The 19,424-nt window shown below is 44.3% G+C and overlaps 3 protein-coding genes across 5 annotated transcripts in view; all 3 read right to left on the reverse strand.

Annotated features, from left to right (window-relative positions):
• rras (RAS related) overlaps positions 1-5,809 on the reverse strand; it is an 18,858-nt gene extending 13,049 nt beyond the window's left edge. Inside the window, exon 1 of the mRNA XM_078268927.1 lies at positions 5,175-5,809. Coding sequence (XP_078125053.1) covers positions 5,175-5,261 — 87 coding nt within the window. The 5' untranslated portion in view covers positions 5,262-5,809. The remainder of the gene's footprint in view (positions 1-5,174) is intronic.
• Positions 5,810-7,952: 2,143 nt separating this feature from the next.
• LOC144529846 (uncharacterized) lies at positions 7,953-11,404 on the reverse strand. Of its 2 annotated transcripts, none has more exons than XM_078269181.1 (5): positions 11,167-11,404; positions 10,804-10,898; positions 9,995-10,154; positions 9,752-9,875; positions 7,953-8,871 (listed from the first exon to the last, which is right to left on the reverse strand). In XM_078269181.1, the coding sequence occupies exons 2-5, from the start codon at positions 10,894-10,896 to the stop codon at positions 7,983-7,985; spliced, it is 1,266 nt and encodes a 421-aa protein (XP_078125307.1). In that variant the 5' UTR covers positions 10,897-10,898; positions 11,167-11,404; the 3' UTR covers positions 7,953-7,982. The 2 variants fall into 2 exon arrangements, with proteins under 2 accessions (XP_078125307.1, XP_078125306.1); XM_078269180.1 differs by having other exon boundaries at positions 10,804-10,919.
• Positions 11,405-16,958: 5,554 nt separating this feature from the next.
• ap2a1 (adaptor related protein complex 2 subunit alpha 1) overlaps positions 16,959-19,424 on the reverse strand; it is a 34,812-nt gene continuing 32,346 nt past the window's right edge. For both annotated transcript variants that reach the window (XM_078268867.1, XM_078268869.1), the window contains one exon: positions 16,959-19,067. In XM_078268867.1, coding sequence (XP_078124993.1) covers positions 18,990-19,067 — 78 coding nt within the window. In that variant the 3' untranslated portion in view covers positions 16,959-18,989. The remainder of the gene's footprint in view (positions 19,068-19,424) is intronic.

A 19,424-nucleotide genomic window follows, 5' to 3' on the forward strand; every position in this document is an offset into this window, starting at 1 on the left:
TAATAACAAACTCCTGCTGTGGGATCAGTACACAATATCTCTTTAAAACCAACACCTGGCTCCATCTTGAAAGTCTAGTGGAGAGGGCTAATGGTTAAATAAGATGCTGTACATGCATTCAGCAAATGGGAATATTCCACTAAGGACCGAAAAACATCTGCAGCCAGATGTGTCTGCCTCCAAGTCACTCAGCATCCTCTTTAAAGCGACCAATGAGAGCGGCTCTTTAAAGCCCGATTCATGCTTCTGCGTTAAATCGACGCCGTGGCTACATACGTAGGTACGTGGAGATACCGACCCCACGCCGCAGCCTGACGTGAACCTCTCGAAAAATGTAACCACACATCGCGGCGACGCATGTCGCTCGGCCGTCGCTTGGTAGCGTTGCATCCCCCCCAACTCATTTCCTGGTTCTCCTTCTCCATAAACAACATGAACTCAAGGAGAGGGTTAACTTTTTTAACTTTTCCTGCTACAGATCAGTTCAGAAAGAACAGGGGAGACACTTTGTTTCTCTCACTATGACTCTAGAGTCACTACTCGCTCCGAAGCTAATCACCGTCTCTATCACACACTCCCCCCCCCCACCCCCACACACACACACACACGCCGGCTCGACGCACACACCAACGCACAAGTATAAACCTCAGGCCACTTACGTAGGCTACGGCGAAAGCTCTGCGTGGAGCCTCCGCAGGACCATAAATCACGCTTTAGTTTTACAGATTTCTTGCAGCTTGTTCCAGGAAGATGGAGCAGCAAACTTAAACGCCGTTTGCCCCTGTTCAGTTCTGACCTTTGGAACAGATAGCAAGAAACGATCCTGAGAACGTAGACTGTAAGTCCCTGTACTATTTAGACTGATGTAGGTCAGAGGGTAGGAGGGACGTAGACCTAAATATCCTTGTTAATAAAGATATGCCAATGTTTAAGTCTACGTGTTGACAGAGAAGACCATCCAACACGTTCATACAGTCCACAATGGCTTTACAACCATTGAGGAACCTTAGTGCTCCATGGCGACAGCGTCCAGAGCATGTCAAATTTGAGACGAAGCGTGCTTGTAGAAAACATCACCATAGTCAAGTACAGACATCAAAGTTGCAGCAACCAGCCTCTTTTTGGATTAAAAGAAAGGCAGGATTGGATTCTTAAATAAAAACCTAATTTCAGTTTTAATCTTTTGCCAACTGCCGGATATGATGTGTAAAAGAGAGACTCATTAATTAAAATGCCAAGATATCTAATATCTGCACATTGGTTGGTGTTCATCTGTAAAACACTTCTTGGTAAAGTACCGCATTACATTTCTGTGTTGTTAACTCCATACGTCAATCCATTTTCCACTCGTTCCAATGAATGGCTTTGACTTGAGGTTCCTCATAGTAGGACTGAGCTTGGCAAGACTGCTTTCTTGTTTGCCGCTCCACATTCCTGAAATGCGTCACAAGGCACCTAAAAATTGGTCTCTCCCCAATCTTTCAGTCAATTTAAGGCCTTGATTAGTGACTTCTGTGAATCTTCTTGTGTCTGCGTTATTTGATTGTTTTAAAACTGTGTCTGTGTTGTCATTTAAATGTTATTGTCTATTTGTTGAAATGTATGCTGTGCACTCGGCCCCATTAAAAAAATGAAGGTCTCCCACAATGGGCCCTGAGTTTTGAATAAAGTTTTGAAATGAAATGACTTCGTAACACACTCAATCTTCCTATCAAGTGAGGATTGAAGGCAGGTTTGGTGGTTTGGGATTTCAAGTTTGAAAGAAATAGAATGACTTCATGATTTAAAACTAAAGACTCTGTCAAACTGTGTTAAAAGCAAGTTGTAACTGGGAGAGGGCCTGGTCTGGGGTGGGTGCTGAGCAGTACGGTACAGTGTCATCAGCATAAAAATGTAATTTGACATTAGACATGTTACAATGACAATGTTAGTGATATACAGAATGAATAGGAGTGGCCTCAGGACTGACCCCTGAGGCACGCCTTTTGTTACTCTGAGATAACTAGAATTGAAGCCCTCTGTATGCACACACTGAGTTCTGTCTATAAGGTCATTAAAAAACCAGCTGACAGTTTGTTCAGAAGTCCAGCCCTAGAGAGTCTGTTCTAATGCACTATGTGGTCCACTGTGTCAGTGCCAACACCTTAGAACGGTCAATAAAAAGGGCTGCGCAATGCTGCTTGTTATCCATGGATTCAATAAAGTAATTTAAAACCTTAAGAGCTGTTGTTGTTGTACTATGCATTTTTCTAAAACCAGAACCAGAAGCTGTGGATGAACTTACTTTTGTATTAGTGTCATGTATTGGTGTCATGTAATTCCGTGTGGGATGGGCCACTTAGTGGCACGACACATAAATATTATATTGTATCATGTAATCAATTAGCAAAATATAAAGAAATGGTTCTTTAACTGACCAGTAGTTGAGTTTCCGTTGTCCGATAATTACCGGTCATTGACTGGAAAACAATGACGAGGACAGAAAATTCTAATTGTCTGGTGGAAATAATTCCCTCTGCACAATTTGAATTGTGTTAAAACCTTTCAGGTCACATGACCGGCACCTCTGGATGGAAACTCTGACCAGTATTCTCGCTTTGCCAGACCCTCCTCCAAAGCGCGCTGAAAGAAGGTCTGGCTACTCCACATAGCATTCGGGCATGGGAGGAAAACGTGCACTGGTTTAATGGCATTTCTTTAAACCAATCAGAATCGGCATGGGCGGCGCTAAACTCCGCACAGAGCCGCTGCAAAATAGTCGTGCGAGAGAAAACTCAGATTGGACAGATAGCTAGCTGTCTGGAAGTGGAACGTGAAGGATATAGACTAACTGACCAGCTACAGCCGGGTTCTGCAACCTTAAAAAAATATTGATTCTAGGGAAAAGAATCGATTTTAAAAGTCATCGCAAAAAAAATAATAATCACGATACATATGATTTTAGATTTTTTTCCCGCCCCTAATGTCTGCATGCTTATTTTTCCAAACTTGCCCAAACTGTTATTGTGTAGTTACAACCATGCAACAAGAGACTGTACAAATAATGGAGGTAGAATCAGTGAGGTCACCCATTGGTTTGTGACCATTTTTGACGAAAGGGCGGAGCTGGGAAAGATGACGTGGCTAAGCCAGTTTTGTTTATTGTTACAATGGCACTGTGCTAAGCTAAATGCTAAAGAGGATACGTTGCTTATTTTCAATCCCTCTGATGCGAGTGATCCAGTGGAGATTTACCGACAGGTAAAAGACCTCCGTTCATCTGCATGTACGGAAGAACAGAAAATCTGAAAACTTTTCCTCAAGTTACCAGCTAATGCTAGCGGTACCTAGCTAGCTTGGTAAGCAAGACATTTTTAGGAGGCCAACATGTTTCAATGAACTTTGATGAAGTGAACACACAGTGAGAGGGTCAAATGTTTAAGATGAAAACACGGACAACAGCCAAAAAACTGATTGAGGTCTATTTTAATGTCCACAGTGTTAGCCTGGTTAGCATTGCTAAGTCGGAAGCTCTGTCCATTATTTTTTACACTCTATGCATGCAATACAACTTGAATGAAACAAAAGCAGACATAATGTTCTCTGTAGCTACGTTTCCAGCCACACGTTTTTATCCGAATTAAGTGATATCGAATGAAAAATGCCTTATGGAAACAGTAAAATTCGACTGAATTTCATGAATATCGACTCAAAGGAAATACGTTCGGTCTCATCGGATTTTATCTTGATCGATATACGGCTTATGCGATAAACGCTGATGGAAACGTTATTTGCCGAATACATAATGAACTGCGATTAAGTTTTAGGTCATTTTATGGTTGCAACCCGCAACAAAACGAAGAAGACGTTTTAGTTCCAATTTCCACCCAGTATTTCCGCTCTGTTTGCACACATGGCGGGTGTCAACAAAGACAGATGGAAGTGGACGAACGAGGAGACGAGAGACTTTTTTTATTTAATTTACGAGCAAAATATAACGCTGTCGTTCCCACACCACAGGCCGCCTCCGTGGCGTCGGGCATTTACGTGCATCTGCATCATCATAGCAATGTGTTGATAGCGTCGTTGTTTTCTTATTATAGCTTGATATGTCGCTATCAGCTGGCACATACGCACTATTACAACTTGTGCAATATTGATCATTGGTTGATAGATGGCGCGATCCATTTTGTCTAGCAAAACTTTGTTCACAAACGTTTGCTTGAATGTCGTGCGATTCAGTGCGAAAATGAATGGAAACACCTTAAAATGTCTCAAATCAATTTGATATACCAATTTGACTGCAAAACAGCATGTGACGTCATTACGCACAGCTTTTTATTCGCTTTAAAGCCGTTGGATGGAAACACACTTTCACCAGCTTTATTCGCATGACTTTTTTTACCGAACTTCAGATAATTCAATTGACAAGTGGATGGAAACTTAGCTTGTGATGACTGCAAGCAGGTTTCAAGTGGGTTTTCATGAATTGGATGGAAGTGAAAACCAATGTTGCCAAGAGGCTGGGAGAAAGGCATGTAAGCATCTAAGACACTTACGTGTACTTTGGAAAAGAGCTCCTACAGGATTGCTGCACCCTTTATAGAGGGTTTATACGCTGTATCAATGGCTTTACAAATCCCTGCCAATGCTTCATAGATCAGTAAAAAGTAATAATCAGCAATAAGCAATAATCTGAACAACAATTTGGGTTGCCAGGTTGTGAAAACCCCCCCCTCACAATTTGCTTAGCCTTTGTGGCTCTTTAGTTCAATCAGGACAACCAGGGACTGGGGTTTGAAACCACTGACAGTCTGGACCAGGATGTATTTATTAATAACTTACTCACAATTCAAGACTTGGTCACTCTTATTGTTACTTACTCATTGTTCTTACAATAAAATGAAATCACTTTGGCTATGGGAAAGTGAGAAAAAAAAACCTGGGACAAATGACCTGACCTGACTCAGCAGCCAGAGAGTTTTCTCTCTCATTAACAGCCAGCAGCTTATCTACAAAGCATTGGGAGTAATTTATTGACCTAAAAAAGTAATTGGTTATACCCTTAGTGTAGAGTGTTCCCAACAACATAATGTGATGGAAATATGACACTAACAGAGTATGCTAAGTACTGTAGCCTAACCTACAGGCTCTTGGTCAGACTCGGTAAGGTCCCGGATGTAGAAGAGTCCTACCTGGATGAACTGGATGGTCAGGGCGCTCTTCCCCACCCCTCCTCCTCCCACCACCACCAGTTTGAATCTTTCCTCTTCTCCACTCATACTGGTTAGAAACTGGGATTAGTCCTGATCACAAACCGGTCCACAGTCCCCGCCGTTCACCAGCAAGCTAAAGCCGAGTCGAGCCGAGCCAATCCCGAGTGAAGTAGTCGAGTAGATCCGCCCGTTAACGTTCCTGTTAGCAGAAGACACCAGCTTCAAAGTGAAAGTTCTTTACATGAAGCTCATTTTCTACAACGAGCTTTTCAACACACAACCGGAGCGGACAGCCGCAGTGTGTCCTCCCGCCACAACAGCACCGAGTTCCGGCTTTAGTTCTCGGTCTGAACGGGCTAGGTCGCGTGCTGCTTTCTTTTTTCTTCTTTTTCTCCTCGGCCTCCAGGCAGATTCTGGGGGGCGGAACTGCTTCCTCTTTTCTTACTAAAGCAGAGCCCGGACTAATGTTCACACACATACACACACACACACACACACACACACCAGCACACACCAGCCGGCCTATCCGTGTGACAGAAAATGCACGATAGAGCCCTGCACACACTTCAGCTTTCTTAGCCTTTAGCCCATTAAAACTGAATACTGAGGCAGAACAAATTCCACTTTCATGTGTCAGTTTCCTTATTTGGTCATGTGGAGTATCCGTGACATCATTTCAGCCTAGCCTAGGCCCGCGCACGATGTAAAAGCAGCACGAGCTCCGAACTATTTCACTGACATTGTAATAATATTTCATATTTTGTTGTTTTGTCGTTGGCTTACCAGCACAGTCTTCCAGTAGCTCGTGTTTTAGCTGTAACAATAACATGTATACATGTAACACTCGATTAATAAGACAACTCATTTATGGTCAACTTAAAATGGGTTAACTCTGTTTTGTTTTCTTCATAAACATAAAACAGCACTACGCCTTTGTAATTCAATCCAACCCAAACGTGGAATGCTTTGGAAATGTGCGCCTTAAGGCCACAGATACCTCGCCTTTCTATCTGGACACCTGCCAGAAAGTTCCTATCAACAGTCCTAGTCTACCTGTAGCCCACATGTCAGCTGCGCTGATAAAAACTGCTATTAACATTACAGAATGCACAATTATAGCCACATCCAATGAAAACCCATAACACATTATTAATGGTGCCATTCTAATCAACACTGATGGGCTACTTAACCTTTAAAATAGTGTGATGAAACTTGTGTTTTCTTCTGGCTGATAATAAAAATTAGAACATGAGTATGATCCATTGTATGCTTTATAGAAAGTATAAGTATTCATTTAATGGCCACATTAGGCTGCTGTTGGACCGTAAGCAGCCTACCTTCTGCCCTCATGTACAATACTAAAACAACCAGTTTTTGGAATGACTTTAATTCTTAAATTACACACAATACTGGGGAAAAAAAACAAAAAAAAACACACTTGCATCTCCGCTGAACAATGCTGAAGAAGAGTGGCCCACAGTGTAACCATGCTGACCCCTGGTGTTCAGTATCTGTCTGCTGGAATACTACGTGCTCATCAGAGTACAGTAAACACAGACTCATTTAGAAACATGCACAGTGTACGCACACTATCATCAGCTCAAATAAACATGCCAGCACAGGAGCCCTGTTCACGGGGCCGCCCGCAGGATGAAGAAATGCAGCAGGATCTACCAAGAAGGCCCGTCCAGTGACAGCTGATGTTGTGCTTTGTGGCGCACATCCCAAAATCCATTCTCAATGAAACCAGTACAAACCAGTCCCAGTAGGCCCGGCGCTGTCAGGCCCTGGGGTTCTGCAGTTGCTCATTTTCCCCTCTTGATAATACGGCCTTGATTATTGTCTGATATACTGAATTACATCAATTTTACAGATGACATTGAATATGTCCAAAAACTGAGCAGGTTGGGGGGGGGTTCGGTGGCATAGCTAGGAAAAATGAATGAGGTTTTTACTCTTTACAGCTATTGCAACTGTTGTTTGTTCAATTAAAAGTCAGGGCGAGTACAGCCTATATTCGGTGACATCGGGCTATAGATATTTAAAATGGACTTAGCTGGCATTGGGCCCATTATAGAGCCATTTGAAGGTCATAACCATATCTCATATATTGCAAAGGTAACAGTGTCTTCTTTTAAAAAGAATGAATGCCTTAACCAGCTCAAACACTTGAACTCCTTCATTACCTTTGCACTCCTGCACAACATGTGTGTCTCTGCAGAACATTTCCAAAGGAATTATTGTGAGAAACGCAACTGTCGAGAAAATAAATGTGGCCTCTTAGGCACTATGTATTTGTAAGAGAAAAAAAGATAATATTGTTAATGATTAAACAGAAATAACAGTCATATTTCAATGTTGTTACTTCCAACAGCTACAAGTCTAGACACCTAAAGTCCAGATAACGATGTTGAGGAGCGCCGCTCTAAACCACAAAGGCAACGGGACACACGTGAAATGTCATCTTTAATCATCAGTAAATACATCTCAAGCCATAGTGCCAAAAGTCTTTTTATAATAACTGAATCTTACACATGTCAAGATAAGCTGACCCGTATCAACAAGTAATAAACAAGATGCATTTGTGTGGAGGTTTAGTGTCAAGTATAGTTCTTATATGCAATAAAATAAATAATTCAATAAATAGAAGACAAAAGTTCTTTCAGACCTCCTGTATGTATGTTCCACTTACTGTATGTGGTTGTTGGTTCAATTTGACAAACATGCACAGACAGAAACAGAAACACCCCCCCCCCCCACCCCCCCACTCCACCCCGTCGGGCCTCCTCAGCACCTGTTGGGCAGTGCTGGCTGTCCCATCCTAACAGGGTGAACAAACAGGCCCCCCAGCAGCACCCTCTCCCCCCAGCCCAGCAGCTTGTTGAGGGTGAAGCTGAATGGCGACAGCAGGCCCTGCTCCTTCCCCAGGCTGTGGTAGGGACTCTGCTCCCTGCAGCTGTCCTCGGCCTGCCTGCGGGGGACAATGTCCCCCTGCTCCCTGCAGCTGTCCTCGGCCTGCCTGCGGGGGACAATGTCCCCCTGCTCCCTGCGGCTGTCCTCGGCCTGCCTGCGGGGGACACTGTCACAACGGGTCTTTGCTTCAGCCTTTTGTCCCGTCTCCCTCTGGTGGACACTCTGAGATGTGTTGGTGCTCCTTGCTTGCTGGCTGCTGCTTGCCGGGGAGGGAGGGCCCGTTCCCAACGGGGTCAAAGACAGGGTGAGGCTTTTGCGTTTCTCTAATAGAGAAGCAGAGCCTGCTGGGAGTTGTAGTCGCGTGGGCTTTGCTAACGGTTGGACTGGCTCACAGGGGCTCGGAGCTGGAAGCTCACATGGTGTCTGGATTTGCTGCTGGATTTGAGTAAGAGTCAAATGAAGAGTCTGAAGTTCCCCTGACAGAGAAACCTGCTGTTGTCCACTTCCATCTGACTCCGAGTGTCTCTGCTTTCTCTGCTCTGTGTCATACCAGTTCTCCGTGTGTGCCTCGCTGCTGCCACTGTCAGCCTGATGACTCATGTTCTGGCTGATGGGAGAGTGGGTAACACTGTCAGTGATGGATGGCAGACGGATGTGGAGATCGCCCCCCGAGGCTTTCTGGCACAGAGTGCCCTGGAAGTGCTGCAGCTGACCCAGGAAGTTGAAGTTTGGGGAAATGGAGGGCCGACGCTCTTTCACAAACCTTAGAAGGGGACAGAAAGGATGTGGGTTAGGGCTACAAGTCTTCAACAGCTCACAAACCCACTCTGGTTGATATTTCACTCTACTCTCTGGAATCTTTCCCACAGGTCTCAACCATGCTATTATATCATCCAGCAATGCAAAACCTACGTTTTAAAGGTGCTGTAGGTAGGGATTGCGAAGATCCAGGACTTCTTCTTCGACAACTTCTCAGTCCCTCCCCCCCTTTCTGCTAAAGCCCCAAACGGTCTCCTAAGCCCCGCCCCCCACAAGGGAGAATGAATGCGTGTGCGTGAGCAGTGATTGACACGCAGTTAGACACCCCCCAGTTGTACTTACTGTGAATCCAAACGGAATATAGCTGCCGTCCTCAGAGAGGAGGGACTTACGACGTTTTCAGAACCAGCTTTCAAGGCAACAGGGCTTGACAGGCTGCTCTTATTGAAACGTGGCTACTGTAGGAGTCAAAATAGCAGTTTTGTCCAGCTGCAGAGACAGTGTCCAGCTGCTGTGATAGTGTCCAGCTGCTGAGACAGTGTCCAGCTGCTGTGATAGTGTCCAGCTGCTGAGACAGTGTCTAGCTGCCGAGACAGTGTCCAGCTGCTGAGACAGTGTGTCAAATTGTTCCAATGAATAGCCACGATAGCTACATAGCTATCTACCATTCAGTTGACTTAGATGTCTTTATTAAACGTATCGGTTACACTTTACTTGAAGGTATCTACATAAGAGTGACATGACACTGTCATGAAGACAGTGTCATGTCACTCTTATGTAGATACCTTCAAGTAAAGTGTTACCAACTTATTGTTGAGCACTTATATAAAAAGAGCCGGAGATAACTAACAACACACGCTACAAACATGCACTGATGGACGTACCTGTAGGCGTGATCCAGGTCCATTCCCAGGCTGTACATGATGTAAGCGACAGCCAGAGCCGGGGAGCGAGAGATTCCTGCTGCACAGTGAACCAACACCGAGGCTCCAGAGGACATGGCCGCATCTGAACACAGCGCACAGGGAGAGACAAGCAGCTGCTTACAGCAATCGAATCAATATTTGGACACTTGTGTGCGTGCATGTTAACATGTTGGCTGTGGGGGGAGGTGAGTGAGTCCTGACCAATGAAACGCAGAGCCTGTGGGATCCAGGGCAGCAGCTCGTCCCGCAGAGAGTCGTCAATGGGGACGCGGAGATATCTGGAGCAGGGCAGGAAGGAGGGCTGGGGGCTGCAGCGGCTCACACTCAGCACATAGGAGATCCCAAGAGAGGCCAGCCGCTCCTACACACACACACACACACACACACACACACACACACACACACACACACACACACACGCACAGACACAGCACCCACGCATGCACAGACACGCACGCAGACAGACATCACACACACACGCGCGCGCGCACACACAAACACACCCACACACAAACACACGCACGCACAGACACACGCACGCACACGCACACACAAACACACCCACACACAAACACACGCACGCACACACACACGCACGCACACACACACACACACACACACGCAGACACACAATCACACACACGTATCACACACGCGTTTTTTTTTTGGATATTTGTACGATAGTGTCATGGACATATTGAAAAGTGATTCTTATTTTCTACTTGTTACTCCACTCATTCCGCTGCAGATTCATATACACAAGATATAATCTGTGACTAAAATGTATAAATGTAACTTCCCAACTGCATATCGAGTTAAAAGTAGCTCCGCCTCAACCACAGTCAAATATAATAATATAATATCACAATAATAACATAACACTGCTGCCAAAGGACATTTTGCTGATCATTTTACTTAAGTAAAACACGCGGGCCTTTCGAGTATTTTGACATAGCCTAGTCGAATGGATACTTTGACGAATGTGTGAGAGTCCCGGGCCCGGGTCCTACCTGCGTGACGTCGCTCTCCGCTCCCAGGTAGAGCCGCGGCAGGATGGCGGACAGCGCGGGCCGCTCCGCCTCGCTCTGCCGGGACCAGACCATACCTGCAGCACAACAGGGGACACCTGCAGGCATTGTTCGTGCAACTTTGATAACAATGGCCAAAATGTGTATCTGTTCTGATGACGTACTATCCTGCGACTCTTTCTGAGCTCAGCCTCTTTATATACAGCCTATGATGCACACAGATCCTATCTAAAAAAAACAACAACAACCCTTCAGTTGTGAAAATATGCCACTTTTTATATTTAGAGAATTTGTTTTCCTTACGCAGAATGGTGATGCTACTTATTTAATATTGTTATTACTCACTGTTAGTGTCCCTTGGAAATGGCCGGACAGTCCTGTTGTTGCAGCAGAAGCCCAGAGCAGTCCCAGGGTCTGTCCCAGTCCCAGTCTCTGTCCCAGTGTATGTACCAGTGTCTGTCCCAGGTGTGCAGATAGTCCTCTGTCCGCTGCTGCTCCGGATAAAGCTGTCCTCTGCCGCCGCTGCGTCCTCTCTGTCCTCACTCTGCGATCACTAACTGGCTTCTAAACGATGAGCTCATCGTTCCCACAATAGAGCTTGACTGGATGATGTCATCTTCAGCCAATCAGTGCCTTGGCAGCCTCGCGCACGCGCAGTCGCTTCTGCGCTGTCAGCCCTCCAGCACAACAAGCACAGCGTCGCTCAGTCAGCTTCTCTGCCTCATCGCAGCACTCAGCATTCGTGTGCACACACTGTCAGGTCTATACAGCTGTCTGGAGATGATTGATTAAAGGCAGTTCATACAGATGTGGACTAACTGCAGCTGTGTAGGCCTCTCTCTGCACCACTGATCACCTGCACAGTGCAGATGTAAAACAGGGGTTTATAAGGTTTAGGTGCAGCACCTGAGCTGAATGAATGTAACTAAAAGACTTGTCTCAGTCTACGTGATACGCAGGTATACGCAGGTATACCCACTAAGAAAGCTCCAGGATTTCCATATACCCACTTAAAAATGCCCGATCACCCACAACTACATACTTTCCATTATATTTTTGATATATTTTGAACTGTCATCTGTGTTTTTCTTCTTCACATAGGCTACATATAGGTATTTCTACCGTAAATTGGTGCATAAAAGTGTATCAGAATACAATGAAGTCGTTGATGCTCAAAACTTCCCTGGGGGAGGACACCCTAGACCCCCCACACACACACACACACACACACTTTGATATGGCCCCCCCTCCCCCAAAGGAAGATTCTGGCCAATATACAGTACAGTAGACCTAATACAATACATTAGACTACACCACTGCTCAGGCCTAATGATTGTAGTTGGACTTATTTAGCAAGTTTAGTCTTTAAGCTTTTTGAGTGTTATTTATTTATTATCTGCTCTAGCTTTTCCAACGTTTCAGACACAGATATGGTGATAATAATGCTACAAAATGATGTGAAAATGAGATGCAAAATGCATGGGGAAAACCGCATTTTTTTCGAAATTGCAAAACATAAATATTTTTTTTGAGGAAGGGCGCCTAAAACACCCTGCCAAATACGTGCACCTAGTCTTCCTCAAAGCTAGGGAAAACAGCGTCCTGCCTGCTCCTCAACACTTACAGTTCATTCAGTTCTATTATATTTATAGTGTCAAATCCTAACAGGAGTTATCTCAAGACACTTTACAGATAGAGTAAGTCTAGACCACACTATCATTTACAGAGTGCCAACAATTCCCCCAAGAGCAAGCATTTTGGTGCGACAGCGGCGAGGAAAAACCTCGGACAGACCTAGACTGTTGGTAATCTGATGCTGCTGGTCGGGACACAGAGACAGAAATATGACTTGAGTTACACTAACAGGGCCGTACGCAGCTTTTGGAAATACCCAGAGGCGTTTAATGAGAGTTAGGACACCCCCATACAGACTTCTGTTGTAATCGGAGAATGTGGAAGTAATGCCTGTGGTGGAGCCGCCAATAGTTCCAAAAACCGGATAATTCCAGCATTACACCCCATTCTTTCTCCTTGTTCCCGAAGAACGCTCGCTGGTAAGCTGATGAGAGGATGTCCATTTTTATCGTAAGATAATAGCTACCATAGATGGATTATAAATGCAGTTAGCTAACGTAAGCAACACTCCAATGTAACCATAAGTAGATAGTTAATTGACATTTATTGGTGTTCTTTGGTTTACAAAGTTTATTTTCCATTAGATTTATTGTTAAAGTTAGCAGCACTCAGTCATGCATATTTCCCTGAACAATTATACTATAATAGTAAATTAATTTAGTAATGGATTTTAAACATTTGAAGTAGCATTTAAATGTTTTTCAGTTACAAAGTTGTTGGGGTTGGTGCAGCGCTGTAATGTACCTCTTTATACAGGCTTTCTTTTCCCCCAAAAAATGCTTTGTGCTGGTCAGGAGTACTGGCACAGAGAATATTTCACAGGGGGTACATTATTGAAAAAAAGTTTGAGAACCACTGCAATAAATGGTAGCTTGCTCCACTAGATCACAGAGCTAGCTTTGTATCTAACTGCAGCTTGTTTCTTGGTTAATTCCGTCATTACACGCACGGTTTGTTGGCAGTAAGGTACATCAATGACTTGTGATAACATCAGCAGCAGCAGCAGCAGCGTAAATGTGGGACGATCACAGTCAAAAAGCATCACCATTATAACCCCCGAAGCTCAACGCCAGGCCAATACAAAATGTCAAATAAACTGGGCGGGTCCCGGTGACCCGAAGGACAACACAAGGGTTAAAACAGTGATGGGTATGCAGCAAGAGTGCTGAATATTTGATGTTTTAACCATATAATGACGTGTCTGTCTCCAGTCTGAGGTCTGTGAGGGGCAGGCCGGGCCCAGCTTTAGACTTATACCAATAACAGGAGTGGAAGAGCATGGCTGTAGATATGTTCGGGTTAATGCCCGATGCACGTCGGACGGCTGCCTTCGCCGGTGTCCATTCATTACCTGATAAGACACCTCGAAGGACATTCACCAGGCTTATCCAGACTTTCAGGAACAGATGATCCTCCACGTGAACTGTCGGCAGCAGCAGCCAACGGGATGAGACATGATCGCTGTGAAAGAAAGTTCAGAGAGACAGTATAGGCTAGGTTAGCGCCATGCTGTGGTGTTCAGAGGACGAGGCACTGAAGGACTGAAGGACTACACTCGCTGATGGAAGTAACATGTTCGCATTTTCTTCTTTTTTTAATGTAGCTCCTTTAGTAGGTGTCCTATAAACTGTTATATGTGATACTTTATTCTATTCCAAGTTATAATGATGTGCTAGCGGGCGTCTGTGTGTGTCTCCGAAGGTAGAGCGCGTTGTCGATTAATCACAAGGTCGGTGGTTTGATCCCCTGCTCCTCCTCCTCCTGTCCATGGAATCTCCGTCCCCATCTGGGTGTGAATGTGTGTGTGAATGTGTGTGTGAATGGAGAACCAGAGGCAAATTGTAAAGCACTTTGTTCAGGTTAGAAAAGCGCTGTATAAATGCAATCCATTTACTACATATGTTATATTACTTCCTTTCACCTTGTACTATATCTCTTATCCCATACCACATTATGTTAAAATGCTCATATTAGGCTATGCTTTTTGGCTTTTCCTCTTTCCTTTATCGTGTTATATATCTTTTTGTGCTTGTTATAGGTTTACAAAGTGAAAAAGCCCAAAGTCCACCCCAAAGGGACTTACCATCTCCAACAGAAAACACTGTTCACAAACTGCTCCAAACAGCTCTATTGTAGTCCAGCCTTTACTTCCGTGACGAACGCGCATCACTTTGTAACACACGTTATAATGCTCGCCTAGCTGCTAGCATGGCACTCCCTCATACTCTGCAAATGACTAGCTAGCAGTACTTACTGCGCATGGGCGACCCCAAACAAAGATAGAACAGAAGTGTGATGCCTCACTCTGTAGCTAAAACAGAGAGCTCAACACACAGGGTGAAAAGAGGAGCTGCTTCAAGTTAGTGGAGACTATTCCAAGGCCAGAGGTCTTAACTGGTCTGCCCGAACCCTAGAACCAGACCCAGGACTCGCAAAGGTTCAGTGCCACGGTTTGAATGGGTCCGGGTCCATTTAGTATTGTGTAATACCCAAGTGGAGATCAGACAGGCTGATCGTAATAATTAATAATTTATTATATTTGAGGCCTGAAATACACACACACGCCCAGGACCTGTATGCATGTTCTAATGGAGAGACGTTAGAGAGAGGGGGCCCATGGAGAGGCGCCCCGAGCAGTTGGGGATCCGGTGCCTTGCTCAAGGGCTCCTTGGCAGTGCCCAGGAGGTGCACTGGCAGCCACTCTGCAGCTACCAGTCCACACTCCGTACGGGACTTGAACCAGAAACCCTCCGGTTCCTCTGTGTGTGTGTGTGTGTGTGTGTGTGTGTGTGTGTGTGTGTGTGTGTCTGGGAAGAGTCAGGGAGCACAGATCAGGCGATGGTAGTGTTAGCAGCCATAGTAACATAGTAAGTGATTTTAGTTCAAAAGGGCAAACAGCCGAAGTCCTTATTACGCTAGATATGCAACACTGTAAAGCCGATTCTGAACGAGCCGCGGTTGTCATGATACGTCACCATGACAGCGAGTGGACTTTAATGCTGCAAAAACGAGTGGATTAACCACGCTGTTTAAATCAGCAAGAGAGGAAGAACAGGAAACCTGGATGGATCTTACCGTCCTTGGCAAGGATAAGATGAGTAAGGATTTTATCAACAGGGCCAGTCACAGGGGAGAAGGTTACTAACGTTGCAGTGGGATTTGGTTTTGATAATTTGTAAATTAACGTGAACTTGTTCATCGCAATCAGCCGCAGAGAGGGACATGGTTTCCTTGGTCTGGTTGGGTTGGAGTCCGACATTTGTCAGTTCTGCACAGGTCCGGGTCCCAGCTTTCAGGAAGAGGGTCAACGTTTTAAATTAAAACATGGAAGACCATATACTCATTATAAAAATGTTTACTGAGGTTGTAAATCAAGAGAGAAGTAGGATCATTTCTCCACAGACTTCTATAGAAATTGAGATGCTGTATTGAAGAAGACTTCTATAGAAACAGACTTCTTTTTGGAGCCAGTGGAGTCACCCCAGAGAGAATGCAGCTTAAGGAGCTTCAGCTTTGGCTTCACTTTTCAGATCCAGAAGTTGCCACTTGTACGAGACTAGTGTGGATGTAGCCTAAAGGCTGAACCTTCAGCAAATACACACCCATTATAAACTCAGAAAAGGTCTAAAAAAAAAAACTAAAACATAAACTGTGATAATTGACAAACTGTAAAAGATATCAAAAAGCATAATACAAGTTCAATAGTTCAAAGTGTAGTCACTTGTTTAAAGTTTAAATGAAGTCTGTAGCTCTAAGTGTGCAGAAAGAGTAGCATTTCAAAGTGGAGTAGGTTGAAGAGGATTTTGAAGATTACTCCTATTGACTGAAAAAAGCTTATTTTTAAACAGTAGAAAAGGTAGAAAAAGTTTAATACAAGCAGAAAGAAAGATGCTTATAACCAATGATTATGGGTATTTAGTAGTATTGTTGATGGATTCAGGTCCAAATCTTGACATTATAGGGCCAAGTATTTTAATTCTATATATTGTGTTCCATGTATTACTTTTTCACGGGGGCTTTTATTTTTATGTTTTTTCAAGAGTAGAGGCACTTCAGCCAAAACTGTGGGGTTTAGTTACCTGTCACCCGTGAAGTGTTAACCAGCTAAACATTCTGTTATTTTAATGGTTTCTGTAGCTTAAAGTATGCAGAAGTATGCAGAAGTACTGTAGTAGGCGATCTAAGTACAGAAAGTGTCCTAACTAGAAAGTGCATTTCCTGCAGATGATTTATGTGAATGCGTGTGAATGCTGAAATCTTTTCAAAGCATCGCTGGATGTGCAGAAATCTACTGCCTGAAAAAACTTGAAGCCACAATTTAAGATTTTAAAGAAATAAAGTAACGTAGTAAAGTATGCGTTTGGTCACAATTGGTAAGTTGGAATTGTTATTGTATTTCCTTGTGAATCTCAGAAGTTAAGAACCGTTTCATGTTTCCTTTAATCCTGTTCAATCTTGATCACTGTGATACAGTAAGACACTGGAAGACAGGAGGCGTCGGATCAGATATATATGGCATAGTTTTACTTTCACATTTCTTCATTACAGAGTAAATCTTAATTCTAACACAGGTATTGGACATGTTCTTAACACCGATACATGAGGCTGCATTAGCTAGTGGATACTGCACGCACACACGCACGCACGCACGCGCACACACACACACACACACATACATACATACATACATACACAGAATGACAAAATGACTACATTTTCCACTACAAAGTTCAATGTCCTGTGATTGCCGTGCAGCCACAGACTATGATGTGACCATGTATTAGAAATGTCTTTAGGCTTTTTTTTTCTTACCTGCTTACAGCCACATTCTCTCTCTCTCTCACACACTCACACACAAACACACAGTCCCCTGTATTTGTTATGGACATCTGGGTGTCTTACATCCTGTCCTCTCCCACATCAGTGCTTGTGCGTGAGAGGAAGCCCAGGAGGAGTTGGAAAGCTGTGGACGCTGTACTGAAAGAACTGTGTTCTCGACTGTAGTGGCTGATTGATCGATCTGTTCTATGAATGCTTGGCTGGACAAGCAGGAATATGAATGTGTACAGCCTGGGAAGGAAATGGCTCATGTATATGTTGGCTCTGGATCAGAGCATCACTGGCTAATAAAGTTGTTCAATTGCTTTAGGTGATTATTGTGCCTCTATTTGTGTCCTATTCTGAATCATAGCTAAGGCTGTGCACGTCTTCAGAAAGAAAATCAACTGGACTCTATATGGACAGTGGTGGAGCAACCCAAACCATTAAAAAGGGCTCTCTGGAGCCATCATGGCTCTCAGATATAGAGTGGGTCTGTGTCTCATCCACATTTATTCATCCTCGTCACTGTCTCTTCTCTCTTATAAAACTAAAGCATGCTGCTTGAAAATGCTTTCAGTAAAGTATAAATCGCGTCTTTGCGTGGCTTGTTGTAGAGAACAAGATACATTTGAAAAACACACTTGGTAAGATATACGTTTTATCGGAAGAGCCTTAAAAAAAAGAATGTGCCAGTTTTACACAAAAGACTACAGTGATAAGGATGATGCTGCTGGCGATACAGCGTACAGGCGCTCCCCTAAGCTTTACAACGGCAACCAGCTGGAACCATCTCTTAGGCAGTGGACTGTTTCGACACTGCAAGTCTCATACCTGGACCAGTCATCTACATAGTGTCCATTCTGTGCCATCCTTCTACTTGAGTGGCTGGGTTAATTACAGGCGTTGTAAACAAGCATGATGGGAATGTCTCAGAAAGCGATAAAGTAATACACGGCACATATTTACATACACGTCAATAAACACAAACGAGAGTACTACGTAGTTCTTTAAAATGAAAGGCTACTCATTACAGGGCTTCAGGAGAGGAAGCAGTTCTTTCAGGGGGGAAAAAGTAAGGTGGCTCATGCTGGAGGCTCTAAAAGAGGATCCCAACGCATTAGGTGCATTTTCACCGGGAATGCTTGACGGAAATGAGTGGGCAGAAGCGGCAGAGACCAGAGTGCTGGGCCCCTCGGGTCTCACTTCTTTAGTGGATCCCACCAGAAAGCATGGAGGCCTTCTACTAATGTGTGCGTCTGTGCATGTGTATGAGTTCATGTGTGCAATTAACAGCTCCACCCATTTGACTTCAAGGAATGCTCTACCAATTCAAATGAAGTAGCTCTCGCTCTCTCTCACACACAGCATCAGTACAGTCAGGATGGAGCAGAATGGGACCCCAGCACAACCATCACACACACACACACACACACACACACACACAGGTAAACACCAACAAAAACAAGAATGTAGCATCATGTTAATTAACAAGTAGAGGATGAACTGGAATCGGAATTTGGGACAACAATAATAACAATAGTATTGCCGCTGCTGCTAGCAGTGGCTGCTTTTTCCCTTATGTAGGTTACACCTTTTTTTTTTCTTTTTTTTTTAACCAAAGACTCTTTGTTGGAGGGAGGAGGCAGGAGGGCTGGAGGGAGAGGTCGCCGCTGGGGATGCTGGGAGTACTGGTCACGGTAGAGGTCTGGACTCTAGAACTGTTCGGCCAGCAGTTCGCAGAGACGCCTGGACACAGAGTCCTTGCTGCAGCGCAGAGTCAGACGGTACATCTACACACGCACACACACAGACAGAGAGAGACACACACACAGACAGAGAGAGAGAGACACAGACAGAGAGAGAGAGAGAGACACAGACAGACAGACAGACAGAGAGAGAGAGACACAGACAGACACACACAGTTAAGGTTTGTGTAAATGCACCAAAACTGGTAACAAGTACAACTTGGTTTCAGAATTGGAGCATGTAATAAAATAGTAGTTTCTGTTCATATCCAACAAACTGACAGTAATACGTTTGGAAAATTGTCTGCTAATTAGCTAAGCTATACAGCAGAATTATACATTTCGCCTTCTACCTTGCAAACCTTGCAAACCTGGCAAAGAAAAGCTACAGTATGTGCTGCA

The sequence above is a fragment of the Sander vitreus genome, chromosome 15 (assembly GCF_031162955.1).
Source record: "Sander vitreus isolate 19-12246 chromosome 15, sanVit1, whole genome shotgun sequence".
In the NCBI taxonomy this organism is placed as follows: domain Eukaryota; kingdom Metazoa; phylum Chordata; class Actinopteri; order Perciformes; family Percidae; genus Sander; species Sander vitreus.